The sequence below is a fragment of the Artibeus jamaicensis genome, unplaced genomic scaffold (genome assembly GCF_021234435.1).
Source record: "Artibeus jamaicensis isolate MK-2021 breed Jamaican fruit bat unplaced genomic scaffold, CSHL_Jam_final contig_384, whole genome shotgun sequence".
NCBI classification, from domain to species: Eukaryota; Metazoa; Chordata; class Mammalia; order Chiroptera; family Phyllostomidae; genus Artibeus; species Artibeus jamaicensis.
The window spans coordinates 13,502,242-13,523,400 of NW_026521810.1; the positions used below are offsets into that span (position 1 = coordinate 13,502,242).

Here is a 21,159-nt window from a genome sequence, read left to right on the forward strand (position 1 = left end):
GATGTTTCTCTCCCTCTCTCCCTTCCCCTTCTCTTCCCTTCCCCTCTAAAGATAAATAAATAAATATTTTTTTAAAAAAGAAAGAAAATTACAGGCCAATATATTTGATGAACGCAGATGCAAAAATTCTCAACAAAATATTAGCAAACTGGGTTCACCAATACATTAAAAGAATTTTATGCCAAGATAAGTGAAAGTTATCCTAGAGATGCAAGGAGTGTTGAACATCCATAAATCAATTAATGTGATACATTGAATCAACAAAATTAAGGATAAAAATCATACGATTATCTGTAGAGATGGAGAAAAGCACTTAATAAAATTTAATGTTTTTAGTGATAAAAAACTCAAAGTGGACATAGAAGGAACATACTTCAGCATAATTAAGGCTATATGTGGTAAACCCACAGTTAATATTATATTCAGTGGTGAAAACCTGAAAGCTTTTTCTCTAAGATCAGGAAAAAGACAAGGGTGCCCACTACCACCTCTTCTATTCAGCACAGTACTGGAAGCGCGAGGCGCAGCAGTCAGACAAAAAAAAAAAGAAAGAAAGAAAGAAAAGGCATCCAGATTGGAATGGAAGAAGTAAAACTATATTTGCAGATTACCTGATACTATATATAGAAAACCCTGAAGACTCCACCAAAGATCTATTAGAAGCCTGGCCTGGTAGTTCAGTTGATTGGAGCATTGTTTCAATACACCAAGTTTTCAGGTTCAATCCTTGATCGGGGTACCTGCCAGAAGCAACCAAGAAAAGCACAACTAGGTGGAACAACAAATTGATGTCTGTCTGTCTCTATCTCTCTCTCTCTCTCTACCCTCCTTTCTCTCCCCACTTCCCCTCCCTCTACCTCTAAAAATCAGTAAGTAAAATTTGTTTAAACTATTAGAACTAATAAATCAATTCAGTAAAGTTGCAGAATACAAAATCAATATGCAACACTCTATTGCATTTTCATATACCAATAACAAACAGTCAGAAGGAGAAATTAAGAGAATAATCTCACAATTGCATTAAAATATACCTAGGAATAAATTTAACCAAAGAGGTAAAAGGCCTGTACTCTGAAAACTATAAGACATTAAAGAAATTGAAGAGGGTACAAATAAATGGAAAGATATACCATGCTCATGGATTGGAAGGATTAATGTTGGTGAAATTTCCTTACTAACTGAAGCAACGTACACAGTCAGTGCAATCTCTATAAAAATATCAGTGCCATTCTTCTCAGAATTACAACTAATCCTAAAACTTATATGGACCCACAAACAGCTGAAAAATTTTTGAAAAAGAACAACATAGGAGATACTACCTTCCCTGATTTCAAACGATACTTAAAAGGTTACAGTAATCAAAACAGTATCGTACTGGCATAAAAACATATAGATGAGTGCAATGGAATAGAGAACTCAGAAATAAATCTAGGCTTACAGTCAGTCAATCTACGACAAAGGAGGCAAGGATATATACAGTGGGGTAAAGACAGTCTGTTCTAGTAGTGGTGTTAGACAGATACATGCAAAATGCGAAATTAGACCATTTTCTTAAACCATACTAAGATTAAACTCAAAATGGGTTAAAGACTTAAATGTGAGACCTAACACTCCTAGAAGAGAATGTGGGCAGTTAAAATCTCTGACATCAGCCCTGGCTGGTGTAGCTCAGTGGATTGAGCACAGGCCTGTGAACCACAGGATCGCAGTTCGATTCCCAGTCAGGGCACATGCCTGGGTTGCAGGCCAGTTCCCAGCAGGGGACACATGAGAGGCAACCATACATTGATGTTTCTCTCCCCCTCTCCTTCCCTTCCTCTCTAAAACATAAATAAATAAAATCTTTTTAAAAAAAGATACTCCTTGAGAAGATGTGCATCTTTATAAAATCTCTGACATCAGTCTTAGCAATATCTTTTACGTCTGTTCGGGCAAGGGCAAGAAAAGAAATAATAAACAAATGGGACTACATCAAACTAAAAGTTTTTGCACAGCAAAGGAAACCATCAACAAAATGAAAAGACAGCCAACTGAATGGGGAAAGATATTCATAAATGATTCATCCAGTAAGGGTTTAATATCCAATATAGGGAACTCATACAACTTAACACCAAGAAAACAGTCCAATTAAAAAATGGGCAAACAACCTGAGGAAGCAAAGAGCACATACAGGTGGCCAACAGACATGTGTAAAGATGCTCAACATAACTAATCATCAGGAAAACTTAAATCAAGGAGCTGTCACCTCACACCTGTCAGATGGCTATCAAAAACTCAACGAATAACAAGCGCTGATAAGGAGGTGGAGAAAAAGCAAACCCCTAGGTAAGTTTGTGCATCCACTATGATAAACAGTGTGGAGATGCCTCAAAAAATTAAAAATAGAGCTGCCATACAACCCAGCAATTCCACTTGTGGGTATTTATCCAAAGAAAACGAAACCACTAATTTGAAGACACCCCTATGTTCATTGCAGTGTTATTTATAATAGCCATGATATGGAAGCAGCCTAGGTGTCTATCAATAGATGAATGGATAAAAAATAATTGGCCTACTTTATATATATACATATGTATGCATATGATCTCAGAATACAGGTAGTTTTCCCCAGTGAGGAGCTGCAGCCATGTTACAGGGACACATGCACTCACTCTGTCTTACCCAGACCTCTCTCCTTTTCCCGAGGACCAGCAACAGGTTCATCACAGAGCAGCTGTGGTCTGTAGGCTGGTTTGTAAAGAGCACTACTTGGGTAGCCTAAAGCCTGTTTTTCAGTTTGGCCCTGGCAAAGTCCTTCCCACATGGGACTTTAACCTGGGTGTCATGGCCATTCAGAGCTGGCTTCCTTCCCTAAAGGTCAGCTGCAGGCCTTTGGGTCACTGTCCACATTAGCCACTTGTGCAGGCTCAGAAAATTTGCACCAATGTTAACAAAGCAGCACAGTTTAGAAGAGTCCGTTTCTCAGTCAGCTAGTGCAGCAATGTATTCCACAGGCACATAAATAGCTTTAGGAGTCCACATACTGCTTTTCCCTTTTATCAGAATGGCTCGTAGTTCCACTCTTTGTCCTGCATCACCTTCGGTTGAGCAGTCCTGACTGTTACCTCTCTCTTTCAGCTGTTTTGCGAGTGGCAGGTTCCCTGCAGAAGAGCACAGAAGTGATGAAGGCCATGCAGAGTCTAGTGAAGATCCCAGAAATCCAGGCCACCATGCGGGAGCTGTCCAAAGAGATGATGAAGGTGACCTGGGACTAACCCCGAATCCCATTCTGAACCGCTAAGTGTCACTCTCAGCAAGTGGCAGGGTCTAGGGCTGGGTTAGGTGGTCATGGACAGACTACTGTTGCCAGACACTGAGGACAGAGGAGCAGCTGTCAACATCGGTTGAAACCATTGGAGCTGAGCATGGTAGAAATTGGGTCAGATTGCCAGAGTGCCTGCCCCTTAGAAGAAGTAAAAGTACCCAGAGCCTCAGAGGAGGTTGGGGGATCTGGGGAGCAAGGGTTTAGGATTCAGGGAGCTGGGGTTTACAGGCTCTGACATGAGTAAGGAGAGAGGGGAAAAGGCCCTTTCCCTGCTCCAGGGGAATGTTAGTGAAGCTGGCACAGGAGGTCCTTCTACCTCCCTTGCCAGCAAACTTTTGGCAAGTTTTTTCTTTGAAGGGATAGATTTTAAATGTAATTTCTACTTTGTGGGCCATACATCTTTGTATAACTACTCAACACTGCTTTGTAGTGTAAAAGGAGCCATAGAGAATATGTAAACAAATAAGAGTGACTGTGTTCCAATAAACTTTTATTTGCAAAAGCAGGGAGTGGACTAATTTGATCCTGTGGGCTGTAGTTTGCTGGTGCCTGTTTTAGACTAGAAGAGGAGAGACCGAGAACCAAATAGAAAGCAATAGATAACCTGCCATCCCCAGTTCTGGGGCCTGGTAAGGACTATACTGATGGACGGGGCTCAGGATGGTATTGTTGCTGGGCCCCCTGCCAAACAGTGGTGCATCACGCGTTCTGTCCTATCAAGTCCATCCAGCAACCCTGTGAGGTGGGTATTTTTATCCCCATTCTACATATTCAATTTCAGGAGGAAATTGAGTCCTGAAGTTGCCAAGTAACTTACAGGTACCATTGGTAGTAACAGATAGAGGGTGGAGCACAGATGTCTGACCTTATTGCTGAGCTGCCTCAGAGTAAATGGTGATAGGAACTGCCTTTGTGCAGCTGCTAATTCATGCTTCAAATGTGTGTCCTGCAAGTCAAGATTGTATACCTCAAATTCTTGTATGTAATTTGTAAAGAGAGAAATTGTCTTCCTTCCTCCTAGGGAATTTCATTCATGAACTTAAATTATATATGGATCTCTAGGGCATAGGAGAGAAGAACTAGAGAAGAAAGTTGATGGAAGAGAAAAGAAACATAAAAAGCCCAGGTCTTTGGGATGAGAACTCCTTGGGTAGTAACAGTAGGAGGGAACCAGGCAGGAGTGTATGCCCTTTAAAAGGGTTTTGTGGATGTGTCTCGACCTCCAGTTGGAATGAATTCAGTCCTGCTCACTTTAGCTCAGGTAGCCATCATGTTCTGAGAGGAACCCCTTGTTTAGAATCTGGGACCATTTCCACAACAATTTCTGAATACTGAAAATAGTAGACTGAAGGAAGGCTTTCATGTTGTAAATAATGAATATTTATGGAATTCATCCAGTGCTGCATCCCCAGGTGCAAACTGAAGCCTCCAATGCAGGTTCAGCTTCTCAAGGGCAGGTATATGATAGTCATTTCATTTGGCCTGTTGGATGGCACAGCGCAGGCATTTGTCAAGCGGTTGCTGATTCAGTTAATGAATGGCAGCTTCTCCCCCCAGGGTGTGGACGGCTGTTACAGTCAGGTTTCCAGGAGGCTCCTTTAAACAGTATATAACCTCTTTTACATGGCCTTCAGCACTAAGATGACTTCCACAGGGCTCCACCCACGTGACCTGGAATGTGAATTAGTTTGTTCATTTTTGTTGGGAGCAATGGGTCTGAGAATGGGCACAATGTGGTACTAGCTAGATTCATGTCATGAAGTCACTTGAGTAGTCTGGGAGTGGAATGGCTGGGCAGGAGAAAGCTTGTTTCAAATGTGATCCCATCACATGGTCAGTGAGAGCTGTGCCTGTCTGAGTGCAGGGGAGCCAGAGCTGGAGCTGCCACATGTAACCTGCTGCTTGTTGAAACAGTGGGATGTCAGGGTACAAAGTAAGGGGCTCAGTTCTTGTAGGTTGCAAAACAGTCAGCATTTTTCTCTCCTAGCAGCTTCAAGAAGCCTGAACTTGTGCTTTTCTTCTTCCCTACACCACAGCTGCTCAGCCCCTTCCTGCCTCTTCTGCCCAGGGATGCCATTCACCCCCACCTCCTTTTTGACATTGTAGGGTGCTGTTTCAACCTTTTGCTTTAGAAACAAATACAGTCTCTGGGAGCTGAGGACAGTGCTAAGCAAGGAAGATTGTAGGGAGTGCTGATGTTGGCCAGTGTTCAGGAACAGCTTTCTTATGTTTTCTAGTAGTGTCGTGGTGCCACACTACCCTGAGAACAAAGAGAGCTGACTGGCTGGCTTCAGACTGCCGGGCACACGGCTTCCAGTAGAGAGTGTGGGCATTAACCTTGTTGGGTCAGAAATGCTGCCGTATCAGTTCTCTGAGGAGAGGATGGTGACGCTTTGGTGAACTGACTGATCCTTGCCAGACCCGCCAGATTAACCCTATGCTACTTAGCTGTAACCTGGACATGCTGAAGTACTCTTCAGGCCTTTTGGGGGTCCCATGAAGCCCCACCCTGCTCTTGGTATTTATCATCCTGTATTTACAGATTATATTTACAGTGTTAGGGCAAATGCCAGGACAGATCAGGGCATACACTCACCTGTCAGCAAGTTGTTCCCCACGTGCCGCCATTACACTGTGAAATTACTTTGTGAAGCTCTGCTGATAGCCATTAGAGGCCCACTTCCAAGCTTGGTGCTGAACGTAGAGAGCAGTTTCCCATTGGCCTTTTGCCTTTCTGCAGAGAAGGCAGCAACCAGTATTTCCTGGGGCCAGCATTCTTGTATGTTAGCCCTCAAAGGGTGGACTGGACTTGGAGACATTAGAGTTCACTTGGTGCTGGCCTTAAAGTGTGTGTTTTGGGGACAGGTTTAAGAGCTGGAAGTAACATGGTTTATTCTGTGTTTAGGCTGGGATCATAGAAGAGATGTTAGAGGACACTTTTGAAAGCATGGATGATCAGGAAGAAATGGAAGAAGCAGCAGAAATGGAAATCGACAAAATTCTGTTTGAAATTACAGCAGGTATGACCCTGACTTTCATCTCCTTTCTCGCCTCCTTTTATGGCCACTCTTCCTATATTCTCCGAGTTAGCTAGTAGCTTTTTCTTTAGGCTATAACTCCCTTCTACATTTTAAATTTTAGGTTATTCCAGTTATTTCTTGAAAAATAAGCACAGTATCTATAACCATCTTTTTTAAAACAGATCAAGAATTTAATTCCTAAGTTTCCAAAGTGGAAAGGTGAAAGAAACATTGCTGTCACAGACTACATTTGGAAGCTAAATTGGTGTAGAATCTCTGAAAAGTAATTTGGCAGTAGCTCTCAAAAGCCCTTGACCAGAAGATTGATTGGCTTCTGGTTTAGTAAGGATAGCTAAATGATTTAACTCAAGGATATCTGTAGTAGTCTTACTTATGAATATTGAGAAGTTTGAAATAAGCTAAATGTCTAATAACAGAATATTTGTTGAGTCAGTTATGTTATATATGTTTCATGGAATACTATGTTATATTATAGTTGTGATAGATAATATAGGAATCTATTTACTGACATGGAAACATGTTCACAATATATTATGAGGGAAAAAAGGCTTGTTATGGAAATACATACTTTTATGTAAAAACCACATCTGTGGAAAAATAGTAGTTACCTCTGAGTGATGTTTAATGAAATTTATTTGGTTTCTTTTCCTGTTTCTTTAATTTATTTTTCAATTACAGTTGACATAGACTATCATATTAGTTTCAGATGTACAGTGTAGTGCTTAAGACAGTTATATGCCTTATGAAGTGATTATCCTGATAAGTCTGGTATCCATCTGCCACATATATATTATATGTGCTATACTTTACATCCTTGTGACTATTTTTGTAACTGTAGTAATTTGTACTTTTTCTTTTTCCACCCATCATCCCAATCCTCTCATCTGTATCTATGAGTTTGTTTCTATTTTGTTTGTTGATGTACTTTTTTTAATATTCCCTATATAAGTGAAATCATATGGTATTTGTCTTCGTCTGACTTATTTCACTTAGCATAATATCGTCCAGGTCCATCCATGTTGTTACGAATGGCAAGAGTTTATTTTTGTGTGTGTGATCAAGTAATATTCTGTTGTACATATGTACCACATCTTTATCCAATCATCTGTTGCTGGACACTTAGGTTCTTTTCATATCTTAGCTATTGTATGTAAAATGTCCTTCTTTGTCTTTTGTGATAGCCTGTGTTTTAAAGTCTTACTTTGTCTGATGAAAGTATTCCTACCCCAGTTTTTTTTTATTTCCATTTTCATGAAATATCTTTTTCCATCCCTGTATTGTCAGTCTGTGTGTGTCTTTCCATCTGAAGTGGGTCTCTTGTAGGCAGTATATCTGGGTCTTGGGGTTTTTTTTTGTTTGTTTTTTGTTTTTATTCATTCTGCTGTGTTGTGTCTTTTGACTGAAATATTTTGTTTATTTACCTTTAAGTAATTATTGATGGTATGTAGGTATTGCCATTTTACTGTTTTCTTATTGTCATGTAGTTCTCCTCTTTCCTTGCTCTCTTCTCTTATGTTTTGATGACTTTCTCTAGGGTTATATTTGGATTCCTTTCTATTTCTTGTATATCTCTTACTGATCTTTGGTTTGTGGTTACTATGCACTTCATAAACACCAAGCTGTCAGTATAGCAGTCTGTTTTAAGTTGATAGTCACATAAGTTTGAACACATTCTAAAATAACTTGTTTTACTCACCCCTGCCACACTTACATTTTTGTCATTATTTTTTTATTTCTCCTGTGTGTGTGTGTGTGTGTGTGTGTGTGTGTGTGTGTAACCCTTAGTTTATGTTTATAATTACACATGATAGTTCTACTTTTGCCTAATCTCTGTACTAGTTTTTTTTTTTTTTAAAGATTTTATTTATTTATCTTTAGAGGGGAAAGAAAGGAGAGAGGGAGAGAACTGGCCTGCACCCCAGGCATGTGCCCTGACTGGGAATCGAACCGTGGTTGCTTGGTTCCCAGGCCCGCGCTCAATCCACCGAGCCACACCAGCCAGGGCTGTACTAGTTTTATAATTGGTTTCTTTAATGATCGCCTTTGTCAACGAGATTTTTTTCTTTCATGTATTTTCTTATTCGTATGTTTTATCTTTTCTATTTAAAGAAGTCTCTTTAACAACTCTAGTAATCCTGGCTTCGTGATGTTTTAACCCTTTACCATTTTCTTGTCTTTGAAACTGTTCTCCTTTAATTCTAAATGATAACCTTTCTGGGTGGAGTAATCGTATTTGTAGGTTCGTGCCTTTCATCACCTTGAATATTTTGTGTCACTGTCTTCTGGACTGCAATGATTCTGTTGAAAAATTAGCTGACAGTCTTATGGGAGCTTCTTTTGAAGCTAACTGCTTTTGTCTTGCTACTTTTAGATTATCCATCTTTAACTTTTTGCATGTTGATCATGATATGTCTTGGTGTGGACTCTTTGTGTTCATCTCATTTGGGACTCTGTACTTTCTGGGCTTATATGTCTATGTCCTTTGCCAGGTTAGGGAAGTTTTCCATCATTAATTGTTCAAATAGGTTTTCAATTTCTTTCTTTATTCTCTTTTCCATTTGGTATCCCTAAAATGTGCATGTTGGTATGTAGAATGTTGTGTTAGAAATCCCTTAAACTACCCTCATTTTTTTTAATTGCTTTTTTTCCCTTTTGCTAATTGGGTGATTTCCACCGCCTTGTCTTCCAGATTGCTGATTTGATCCTCTGCTTCATCTAGTCTGATGTAGATTCCCACTAGTATATTTTTCATTTCAGTTACTATATTTTTTAGTTCTGATTTGTTCTTTTCTATATTTTCTATCAATATCCTTTATTATGTGTTCTAGCTCTTTGTTGAAGTTCTTAATGAATTCATCTATTTTTCTCCCAAGTTCATTGAGCATTTTTAAATATATTTTATTGATTTTGCTATTTCAGTTGTCCCAGTTTTTTGCCCTTTGCCCCCTCTGCCTGGTACCCCCCCTCCAGCAATCCCCTCCCCTTAGTTCATGTCCATAGGTCATGCATATAAGTTCTTTGGCTTCTCCCTTTCCTATACTATTCTTCACATCTCCCTGTCTATTTTGTACCTACCAATTATGCTTCTTAATCCTTACACCCTTTCCTCAATTCTCCTCCTTCCCCCATCCCACTGATAACCCTCCAAATGATCTCCATATCTATGATTCTGTTCCTGTCTCAGTTGTTTACTTACTTTGTTTTTCTAGATTCAGTTGTTGATAATTATGAATTTGTTGCCATTTTAATGTTCATAATATTGATCTTCTTTTTCTTAAGTAAGTCCCTTTAACATTTCATGTAATAATGGCTCAGTGATAATGAACTCCTTTAGCTTCACCTTGTCTGGGAAGCACTTTATCTGCCCTTCCATTCTAAATTATAGCTTTGCTGTACAGAGTAATCTTGGTTATAGGTTCTTACTTTTCATCACTTTGAATGCTCTGGCCAGTTCCTTCTTGCCTACACAGTTTCTTTTGAGAAATCAGCTGACAGTCTGATGGGAACTCCTTAGTAGGTAACTCTGCCATTTTTTTTTTTGCTGCTTTTAAGATTCTCTCTTTCTCTTTAATTCTTGGCATTTTAATTGTGATGTCTTGGTGTGGTCCTCTTTGAGTCCACCTTGTTTGGGACTCTCTGCTTCCTGGACTTGTATGTCTATTTCCTTGGTTGCCACATTAGGGAGGTTTTCTTTCATTATTTTTTCAAATAAGTTTTTAATTTCTTTCTCTTCCTCTTCTTTTGGCACCCCTATGATTTGCTGTTGGTACATTTGGAGATGTCCCAGAGGGTCCTTATACTATCCTCATCTTTTTTTAATTCTTTTTTCTTCTCACTGTTCTGGTTGAGTACTTATTCTTCCTCGTGTTCCAAACTGTTGATTTGAATCCCAGCTTCCTCCCTTCCACTGATGATTTCCTATAGATTTTTCTTTATTTCACTTAGTGTAACCTTCATTTCTTCCTTTCTCTTATCGCTGTACTCAGTGAGTTCTTTGAGCATCCTGATCACCAACCAGTATTTTAAACTCTGTATCTGATAAGTTGGTTATCTCTGTTTCATTTAGTTCTTTTCCTGGGGGCTTGTTCTGTTCTTTCATTTGGGCCATATTTCTTTGTCTCCTCACTTTGGCAGCCACCCTGTGTTTGTTTCTGAGTATTAGGTAGAGCTTCTTTGACTCCCTGTCTTAGTAGCATGGCCTATTGTAGAAAAGGCACCTGTAAATTGTGAGGGGTGGAGCCTTAGGTAACCACCAGGGCAGGGCAGCCTGTTTCAGTAATTTGTGTCCGTGTCAGGGCAGAGTTCGGAGAGGGGACAGTGCCGTTGCCTGTCTCCTGGAGGTTTGCCCAGCACTCACCCCATTTCCAGTCTCTTCACCCACTTCTCGTACATGACTGGCACCCTTCCAACTGTTGCCCTGGTGGTGAATCTCAGAGTAAGGATGGGTTTGCATATGTTCAAAGACCATGCAGGCCCATTAACCTGAGTCTCTGAAAATCTGGCAGTTCCTTCTGGCGTCCCAAACCCCACTGGTTTTTTCAGCCATAAGTTATGTGGATATATCTTCCCAGTGCTGGAACCCTAGGCTGTGTGGTCTGGCCTGGAGCTGGGATTACTTACTCCCAAGGTATGCCTCCCCATTTTTATCTGCCACACGTGAATGAGAGATTATCTGTCCCTCTGCCTCCACTGCCGCCTCTCTGGGCCACACTGCATCTCCACACCTCCACCCAGGTCTGCAACTCTGCCCCTCCCACCACCGTCCTGGATGAATGTGGCTTCTTTAAATCCTTGGAGTTCAGACTTCCATACAGGTCGACTTTGTGACAGTTCTGATGTTACTTGTTTTGAGATCTAGTTGTAATTCTTTCTGTGGTTGTGCAAGGAGGCAAAGTCTGTTTACCTACACCTCCATCTTGACCAAAAGTCCTCATTGAGCATTTTTATACCCAGTGTTTTGTGCTCTGTGTGTTATAGATTACTTATCTCCATTTCTTTTAGTTCTTTTTCAGGAGTTTAGTCCTGGTCTTTTTTGGGGACACATGTTGTGGCTCATTTTGGTTGACTTCTTGTGTGTGTTTCTATGTATTATGTAGATCTGCTATGTCTCCCAGTCTTGATGGAGTGAAGTTATGTAGAAGGTGTTCTGTGGGGCTCAGAGGCACAGTCTTCTTGGTCATCTGAGCCAGGTGCTCCAGAGGTGTTCCCTGTGCAGGTTATGTGTGCCCTCCTGTTGTAGTTAGGTCCCAAATACTGCTAGCAAGACCATGCTCTGGGTTGAACCTCAGGCCGAGTGGCTGTGAGTGCTGGGCATCAGTAGAATAGACAAGGGTTTGTAAGGGCTGATCCCACAGAGCTGGTATCACTTGTTCCCAGCCAAGTCCAACTTTGGGGTATGCTGGTTGTACAGCTGGTTGGTAGGTCTGCTCAGTAGGTCTTCTCTGATCTGTAGCTGGCCACAGATTTGTTTGGTCTGGAGCCTCTTTGGAATGGCTATGGTACAGGCCAACGTTACGGACCCTGGTGCAGACCAAGGTCAGACACTACTTATGCTGGGCTTGGGACCACTTGGTAGGAGCTACAAAGTGATCTGCATCTCGTTGCTGCTCATGCTGGTCTTGGAGGTATTTGGAAGAGGCTACACTGCAGAGCACAGCTGGCTGCCACTTGTGACCTTTTGCTGTGCAGCATGATGTGAGCTCAGGCAAGCTGCCACTTATATCAGGCTTGGGGCTACCTGATGGGAGTTACAAGATATACTGAGACTAATCACCATTTGTGCTGGTCTTGGAATTGCTTGGTTGGAGCTACAGTGCACACTGAAGCCAGCTCTCTATCACGTATGTGGGATTTGTGGACCTTTGAGAAAGTCTGCAATGCAAGTCTAGGGCACCCACTACTTATATGAGGTATGCAGGTTTGGGGGGAAATCCGTAGCTTTAGCCGAGGAAAGTTTCTTGCGTAGAAGAGCTGCTGGGAGAGGCTCAGGCCAGACAAGAGACTTGGGTGGGGCAGAGTTTCAGAGTCACTAAGGCAAGGCAAATAGTGTCAGCTAATTTAAAGGAGAGTGCAGATTTGTTACCTTCTAGCACTTTTGTCCCATGGAAAGAGTTGCACCTCAGCAGCCCCTCACCCTAAAGTTAGTCAATCAGTTTAGTTCCTCCCTGTATGTCCTTGATGTTTTTCAAGCTACTGCCGCTGTGCTAGACCATAGAGCAAGTAAGTTTGTAAATGAGTGAGTCTGTGAGTGGGCCCTTTACAATCAGCACCTAGGCCTCTAGCAGCCCTTTGTCTTTCTCAGAAACAATCCCTGCTGATTTTCACAGCCGGGTATTGTGGGGCTCCTCTTCTCAGCACTAGAGCCCCAGGCTGGAAAGCCTAGTTTGGGGCCAAGACTCCTTGCTCCTCAGGAGGGACCTCTGCGGCTGGGACATTGCCACACTGTGGTTTTTGTGCTTTTTGTGCTTTTTGACATCTGTTCAACTAAAAAGATGATTGGGGATTTTGACTCTGTCCTGTTTGGACGGCTATATATTGTGAGGTCTGCCCATTTCCCATCTCCACCCCTCCTACCTCCATTATATCCCTAGTTACAGGAACTCTGGTCAGCCAGACTTCGGGTGGGTCTCAGCGACGGCTGTTCTGTAATTCCATTGCAGTTCTGGTGGTGGGAGGAGGGGGAGGACAGCGTTTATCTCCTCTGCCCTCTCAAAAGTCAAGTTTTAAGTCTTTATTTTTACTTCTGAATTTTCTGAATTTTGTGTTTATTAAAAAATATAATTGGTGAGGTTTAATTTTTGTTTATTTGTTTCAGTTTGTTGGGAGGAAAAAAAGACTAGTTATGCCATTCTCCAGAAAAACATTTTATGAAGATCTAGAAACAATTTAGTTAGATTTGAAATCTTCATGAATCTTGAAAATTTTGTATTCAATGTTGTTTAGGAATGTAGATGAAGAGCTTCAGAACCAAAATTTTAAAATCAGAATCTCTTTACAGTTATTACAACTTTGTTATCATTACAAGGTGGTGTTGCATCTTTGTCACAGTGAGCAAAACCTCACTGGAACAGCTTATTTTATTGCCCCTTCTCTGACAGACTGATCCAGGTATGAAAGGCAGGGAAGATGATGGATTAACAAAACCAATATTTTGTTAATCTGTTCACTGTGTTTGTTTTCAGGGGCCTTGGGCAAAGCGCCTAGTAAAGTGACTGACGCCCTTCCAGAGCCTGAACCTGCAGGAGCAACAGCCGCCTCAGAAGATGAGGAGGAGGAGGAGGAGGAGGAGGAGGCCCTGGAGGCCATGCAGTCCCGGCTGGCCACGCTCCGCAGCTAGGGGCCACCCAGCTGGGCCCTCAAGCTCTTCTCATGGCCTGTCACCAGGTGTGCACACACTCCTCTGAAACAGCAGCCATTTATGTATCTCTTGCACTATACCTCTGTGATGAAGCTTTGCATTCTAATGGTTTTCTTCACTCCACAGAGGTTTGGGGGATTGTTCTTGAGAGGTGGTGTAATAAACACATCATTTTCAGGAGTATAAACAGAAGTACCTTTTTTGGAGGGAGGGCAAAAGAATTTGGTCTTCTTGCAAAGCACTTCTGAGAATGGAGTTCATTGCCTGAATGTTGAAGACTGTACATTTTTTGGTCTATAAAACACTATATAAATGGATTTTAATAAATTTCTGCTTTAACACTTGGTCTTATTTTAGATTGTCATGTGCAATGAACTTTCAAGGTGTTTGCTATTCCAAATTATTTCATATGTGGCCTTGGAAAGAGATGCGTGAGACTTGGAAGCTCAGAAGAAAGGGCTTCTCTGTGGGTGCTTCTCCCCAGCCTTCAGACGATGTATGGGAGCCATTTTGTGCTTTTTGACATCTGTTCAACTAAAAAGATGATTGGGGATTTTGACTCTGTCCTGTTTGGATGGCTATATTATGGCCTGAGAGGTGTGTATGGGGAGGGAGTCAGGGGACTTTTCCTCCCTTCCTTCCCATTGCAGGTCGCACCCATAGCAGACAACTATGAGATGAGGACACTTTCTCTGACTGCCTGCCCCTGCTTCGGGCCGGTTGTTTTGGACGCATGGGATATGGGCCTGCCCACAAGTGCTTTCTCAAAGCCAGGAGCTGACCAGTGAGAGACATGGCGTGGTCATGCATTATAAACAACTCTCACACATCTGAAATATTCCTAAGTTACATTTGTAAGTAATTCAGCAGTAGCAGAACATATGTGTGTTTGACAGTTTATAAAGCTCTTTGACATATGTGATCTCATCCAATCAACCAAAAAGGAAAACAGCTCTCCTTGTACGGCTGGGATTCGACCCAGATACCTCTGGTCCAAGTCTTACGTGTAGTAAATCAGGCAGAAAAAACCCAGCCACTCGTTCACAGGCTGCCTGGCGCAGACTGCGTAGAGATCCTGGCGTCTCCAGTGTCGCTGCAGTGAGGCCCTGCTAGTCTCATCGTGCAAAGTGGAAATCTTGAATCCAGGGATGATCTTACTACTCCTGATTTTATCTTCAGGATACACTTTGTTTTTTAAGTAAACATGTTTTAGAGCAGTTTTAAGTTTATAGCACAATTGAGTGGAAAATGTAGAGTTCCCAAGTATTGCCTGTCCCAACATGTGCGCAGGTTTGCCCACGTAGCATAACCACCGCCCTCCTGCACCACGGACATACGTTTGTTGCTGAGATCACGCAGTGTGTAGCCTTTCAGATTGGCTTCTTTCAGTTACTGATATGCATGTAAGTTTTCTTTATGCTTTTTGAGGACTTAGTAGCTCATTTCTCTTTATTGCCGAATAATATTCCAGTGTTTGTACGTACCACACTATCCACTCACCTGTTGAAGGACATCTTGGTTTCTTCCAAGTTTTGGCAATTATGAATAAAGCCGTAAACATTCATGTGCAAGTTTTTGTGTGGACGTATTTCAACTCATTTAAATCCCAAAGAGCACAGCTGCTGGACCATATGGTAAAGGTATGTTTCATTCTGTAAGAAACCGCCAAACTGTCCTGCAGAGTGGCAGTGCCGGTTTGCGCCGGTGGCAGCACCGCGTGAGTGCTCCCGCTGTTCCGCGTCCTTGGCAACTCGGGCTGCAGCGTTCTGGACCTCGGCCGTGCACGCGGCTGTGCGCTGGCGTCTCATTGTTTCAGCTTGTAGTCCCCTGATGACATGATACCGAACACCTTTTCAGGTGCCTTTTTGTCCTCCGTATATCTTCTCTGGAGAGGAGTCTGTTTAGGTCTTTTGCCCATTTTTAATTGGATTTTTTGTTTCCTTACTATTGAATTTTTGGAGTTCTTCGTGTATTTGGGATAATAGCCTTTTTCCAATATTTTCTCCCAATCTGTGCTGTCTTCTCATTCTCTTCATGTTTTCACATAAGAGAGTTTTTAATTTTAATGAAGTCTAGCTCACCAGTTATTACTTCCATGATTGTGTTCTTGGTGTTCAATCTCCAAAGTCATTGCCACACCCAAGGTCATGTAGACTTTCTCCTATGTAATGTTCTAGGAGTTTTATTGTGTTGTTTTTACATTTAGGTCTGTGATCCATTTTGACTTAATTCTTGTGAATCCTTTAAGGTCTTTGTCTAGATTTTTATTTTTGCACGTGGATGCCCAGTTGTCTCAGTCCCATTTGTTGAAAAGACCATCTGCGTTGCATTTTAGTATCCTTGTTCCCGTGTCAAAGATCAGTGTCCTGTCCATGCCGGCCTGTGTTAGGCCGTTGGTGCCGTTTCATTGCTGTATTTGCCTGCTCTTCCCCAGTGTTCTTCTCCACACTGCCGTCTCCCGAACTGCGGATTAGTGTACCTTTATAGTAAGTGTTGAAGTCAGACAGAGTCCGTCCTCCAGCTTCATTTTCCTCCTTCCATATGTGTCAGCTAGTCTGTATTTTTTATCTCTCCATATAAACACCAGAATTGATTTGTCAATGTCCACAAATTAACTTGCTGGGATTTTGATTAGGAAATCATTAAATCTATAAATGAAGTTGAGAAAAACTGACATGTTGACAGGATGTGGTTTTATGATTGCACTTATCTGGCTAGTTTATTCACAACGTGATACTGGAATTAAAGGATGCTCCTCATTTCTGGGCGTTTTCATTCTGATGTGGATAATCAGAATTTGTCCAGGTGGGTGGATGGACAGTCAGAACAAATAATGACCGACAGCCACTGATCCAGCCATTCAAGTAAAATGATCTCAATGTAGGGTGAGGTTTAATTGTCTAAGGAGGTTCTGTATTCTCCATTCCTGCTTGGAGGCAGAGGAAAGAACATTGTTGGCTCCTTATCATGTGAATATTCCATTTCCCCTCAGTACTTTAATGGACGTCACTGGAAACGAAGGTGAGTCAGACACTCTCCTGGCCCTGGAAGGGCCCACGATCTGGGAAAGGGAATTACGGTGTGAACAACTGCAATAGAAGTTCCTTCAACAAAGGTCCAGCCCCAGTGGTACCAGCTTCCACTCTTCCCACTTTAATTATTTGGTGCCCTCACAGTAAATCAATTTCAAGGGTACTCAGAATAGCATTCCACACCACCAACCTATTTGTTTTGTTTTTAAACACAGCTTACTTTTTAAAGCACTGCCTCGCTTATGGTAATCACCCAGCACTTTACTCTGGGTAGATGGTAACCTCACTTTCCCTGTCACTCCCCCTCCCGTGTCAGCTGTCAGAGACGCCTTCCTGGGCGCTCACAGCTCACTGTTCTTAGGCCCCTTCAAGATGTGTCTCAGAGCTTCTAGGGAGAGGAGGTTATGACTCATTTGTTCTCAGTTAGTGCTAGTCATGCCTCCTCTTCACCTCCCCCTGACACCCAGCCCCGTGACTGCAGCTGTGCGAACAACTGTAAAAAACCAAAGCTTTGAAGGAAGAACTGGGACCATTTTTCTTGTCCTATTCGGTGACCAGTGCTCTTCAAATGCTAACATGGATTACCAATAAGAAAGGCTTGTAAGTGAAATAAACTTGGGAAATGTTTGGTTAAAATAAACATAAAGCAGGTTTCTTTACAACTTTGCAGAGCCTTTCAGATGCTTTTTCCAAATTTATTTGACTAAAACTATCATTTTTGAGATACCAGAGTTAATTTTTTAGCCACTTAAGCCATTTTAGAAATGCAAATCTAAACCACAGTAGGAAAGTAACTTTTTTTTTTTAAGCTAAGGAAGTTCTACACATAATCAATTATAATTTTTTTAAAAATGTCACTAAAATGGTGGAATAGACACCTCCAAAGAAACATTGAAAAAAGATCCAGAAACTGTCAGAACCAACTTTGTCAGAACTCGGGAAAAGAAAAGGTTTACACCATCCAAGTGATTGCTGTATCAAGAAAAAAGAAACTTAGAAAGCTGTGGCACGTTTGCTCGCCCTTGTCCCCCCTGTTTCCAGGCTGGGCAGCAGCCCAAGATACCCACGTGGGAGCCGGGCTCCTAGTTCCAGAGGAACAGAGCAGGCCTTCCCCACAGGTTGCGTTTGTCTGCCCTCCCCTGTCGGGTTCATCCTCCACCACCAACGCACAGTGCTCATCTGTGGTTTGCCTGCCCTGGAACTTGGCGTGGAAGAGCAGCAGCCACTGCTTGAACACGGAAGAAGTCTTTAAGGTGTGCACGCACCTGGGGCAGACTTGGGACATACCACAGACGGCTTAGAGATGGAGGGAAGCCAGGGAAAGGGTTTCTTTGGGATACCAGGGCTTTTCAAAAGCATCTGAATGCTGGGGGATTTAGAAAGACACACGTGTGTCCAGGACAGAAAATATGCTCAGAAAGGACCTGAGAAGTCTCTAAACATTCACCACAGCTGGTCTGCTGGCTGAGGCAGAACCATCGGTGGTCTGGTTAAGTGTTTAAAAAGCGCCTCAGCGCAGAGTCAGTCCATCGAGACTGGGACGGGTGGTACTGCTTGCGCTTTGAAGTCCTGGCACTGAGGAAGTCTCTCAAACACACTGGCTGGGCACAGCAAGGCCTTAACAACTAGGAATAGCAGACCCCGGGGAGGGGGGGGATTCTGAATTCTGGAATATTCAAATGCCCGGTTTTCAACACAAAAAATCACAAGTCATACAAGGAAACTGGAAAGTGGGGTTCATTTAAAGGAAAAATTTGATAGAAACCATGCCTGAGGCAGCACAGACGTGGTACTTCCCAGACAAAGACCCTAAAACCACTTGTTTAAAATATGCTCAAGAGGTAAAGAAAGTCAGGAAAACAGTGTGCGAACAAAATGAGAATGTCAGTAAAGAGAATTTTAAAAAGGAGCCATGGAAATTCTGGACCTAAAAAGTACAATAACTGAAATGGAAATATATATATATATATATATATATATATATATATATATATATATATATATATATATAGTTCAACTTCAGATATATATCAGACTTAAATCCTCTCAAACTTGACTCCAGTGTGGTCTGGTCCCCCACTACACTGGGGAGCCCACAGTGGGCTTGCCTCACCTCAGGTGCCCCTTGTTCCCAGGAAGGACTTAGGACTTCAAGTAGATGTAATAGGCCACCCTGCCCTGCTTCAGCCCCTTACAGCTCCCAGCAGCTTGGGAGAAGCACCCATTTTCCAGGGCCAGGCAGTGCCATCCTCATCTGAGGGGCGACGTGTGTTGGCGGGTGGTCTGTGTGCCCAGTATGAGGCACAGAGTGCAGGTGGGGGTGCCCTGCAGGTCTGGAAGACCAGGTAAGGGCAGAGGGGGGTGGGGAGGGGCAGGAGCAGGGCGGGCTTTCAGGCTGCTGCATTGTGCATTGGGAGATGGAGGTGAGGGTGGACGCAGCAGCCTGCCTGAGCGGCCAGACCGTGGCCCGGCAGTGGGACCAGTGGGAGTAGCTCGAGAGGCCAGTGAGGCAACCCCAGTGGGGCGACTTCCTCAAGAGGCAGCACATGGGGTGATGGGAGTCCTGTGGGAAGGGACTCCTACAATGTGGGCTCCAGCATTGGTCTTAAAGCCCCCTGACGATCCGGTCCAGCCAGCCTGATGAAGGGCTGCGTGCAACTTTCTCCGGGTTCCCATGGGCTTCTCTCACCTCTGTCTTGTGCTGGAGAAATGTTGCAAAGTGATGGACAGCAAGTAAGACGGGCATTAGCAGGCAGCAGGGTTTGCTGAGAATCATCTCATCTTTTGTGGCCTTCCTGCACAGTCCTCTTCACCTGGTCTCGGCGTCTCAGGTCAGGCAAGGTCCAGGGCTGGGCCTAGCAGGGCCACAGGAAAGAGCTCCAGACTCCAGCCAGAGGAGTCGCTAGGCTGTGCCTCAGAGCCAGTGCCTGAAAAGCAGGGAGTGCACCAAGGTGGGATGCTCCGGGGGAACCAGCGCACGGACCATCCACTCCGCTGTCCATTCACAAACCGGCCCTTGGCAAGCCTCAGAGAATGGGAGACAAGGTATGGTTTCTTCACCGAAATGGCCTGGCGCTTGGAGAAGCAGACCCCTTCCTGAAGGAAGGCAAAGGGGTTTGCGGAAGACCTCTGGCAGGAAGCCCCGGCTCAAGCAAGGAGCGGTGATGTGCAGAACAGCAGCCAGGAGGAGGGCCCGTGTGGGCAACGGAAGAGGTGCATGACTTCTTTCCCAGTAGTTTTAGTGTGCACGCGGTCTGTGCACCCCAGCACAGGCTGAGAAATGCCCTGGAGGTGTCGGAAGGCTTCACCAGCAGCTTCTGGTGGGTTCCGGTCACCCGCGCTGAGATGTCAGTGGTGCTAAGCCACATCGGCTTCTCTGCGGGTCCCTGGGTCTACATCTCCTGAGTGTGGAAGGGGCGAGGGGGTGGGTCCTGAGAGCTGTGGGCCCAGGGGATCCATCAACCTCTTCAGGGTGACCTGGGTGGCAAGAACACGGCTGCTTCCATCAGAGCCTGAATTAGCCACTGGAGTTCATTTTGAGCTCCTCGTCAGAGAAATGCCCAGGTCCTGAGTAAGGCAGGATGCAGGGCAGGGGTTGAGGGTGAAAGGTCTCTCGGGGAGAACCTGACTCCCAGGTCCAGCCCAGCATCCCTCAGAGAGAGCACGGCAGCCCTGCTCAGCTGGCCTGTCCAGCCTGCTGACCTGGTTCATGTCCTCACCCAGTCTGGCCCTTATGTACTAAACAGTTCCGTGGTCACTTTAGATCTCCCACACTGTCTTTTCAAATTATAATATGCTGGTGTCCAACCGGCCTATTAGTCATCATTTCCATCTTGTTCAACAGCAGGGCTCCTTCTTCCTGGTCTGGGTTTGTGGGGAGTGGGGGTCATCTGCCTTGGAAAGAGGACGGCTGTCTTCCTGTCCGTGGCTCATTTCCTCCCCCCTCACTAGCCTGGCAGAACGCCCAGCAGGGAGAAGCGGACAACGGCGGTGAGGGGCCCAGGCCAGCTGGGAAGGCTTCCAGGTGAGGCCCCTGCTGAGGAAGGGCCCCGCACTTCACAGACCTGGGAGCCCTCCCCTGAGCCCCTCTGCCTGGCAGGCCTTGCTACAGACAGGGCTTCTCTGCTGGCTGCTGCCAACCCCCTCTGACCGGCAGGCCTTCCCTGGGCAGGACCCCACATACAAGGAGGCCACCGGAGTCCCACCCCAGCCTTGTGGCCACACTCAGTCTGAGGCCGGGCTCTCACCACCCCCTCAAAGAGAGCCAGGGCCCTGGGGTCACCATCGGGTCCTTGGAAATTCCCTTTGACAAGCTGCTCTGTTACAGGATTCCTCGTGGGCCTCCCATCACCTTTAAAAACATTTTCTAATTAATATTTATATGATGGGATTGCTTGATCAGACTTTCACTGGGCCACACAGACG

General features: G+C 43.9%; 1 protein-coding gene across 4 annotated transcripts in view; it reads left to right on the plus strand.

The window, feature by feature from the left end:
- The window catches only part of LOC119059877 (charged multivesicular body protein 3), a 100,649-nt gene extending 85,037 nt beyond the window's left edge, over window positions 1-15,612 (plus strand). For 3 of the 4 annotated variants that reach the window (XM_053664651.1, XM_037159731.2, XM_053664648.1), the window contains 3 exons: window positions 3,118-3,239; window positions 6,210-6,324; window positions 13,527-14,053. In XM_053664651.1, the coding sequence (XP_053520626.1) occupies window positions 3,118-3,239; window positions 6,210-6,324; window positions 13,527-13,681 (392 nt within the window). In that variant the 3' untranslated portion in view covers window positions 13,682-14,053. Of the gene's footprint in view, window positions 1-3,117; window positions 3,240-6,209; window positions 6,325-13,526; window positions 14,054-14,352 lie in introns of those variants that run through there. The other variant, XM_037159732.2, reaches the window with a different exon arrangement.
- Window positions 15,613-21,159: the final 5,547 nt, after the last annotated feature.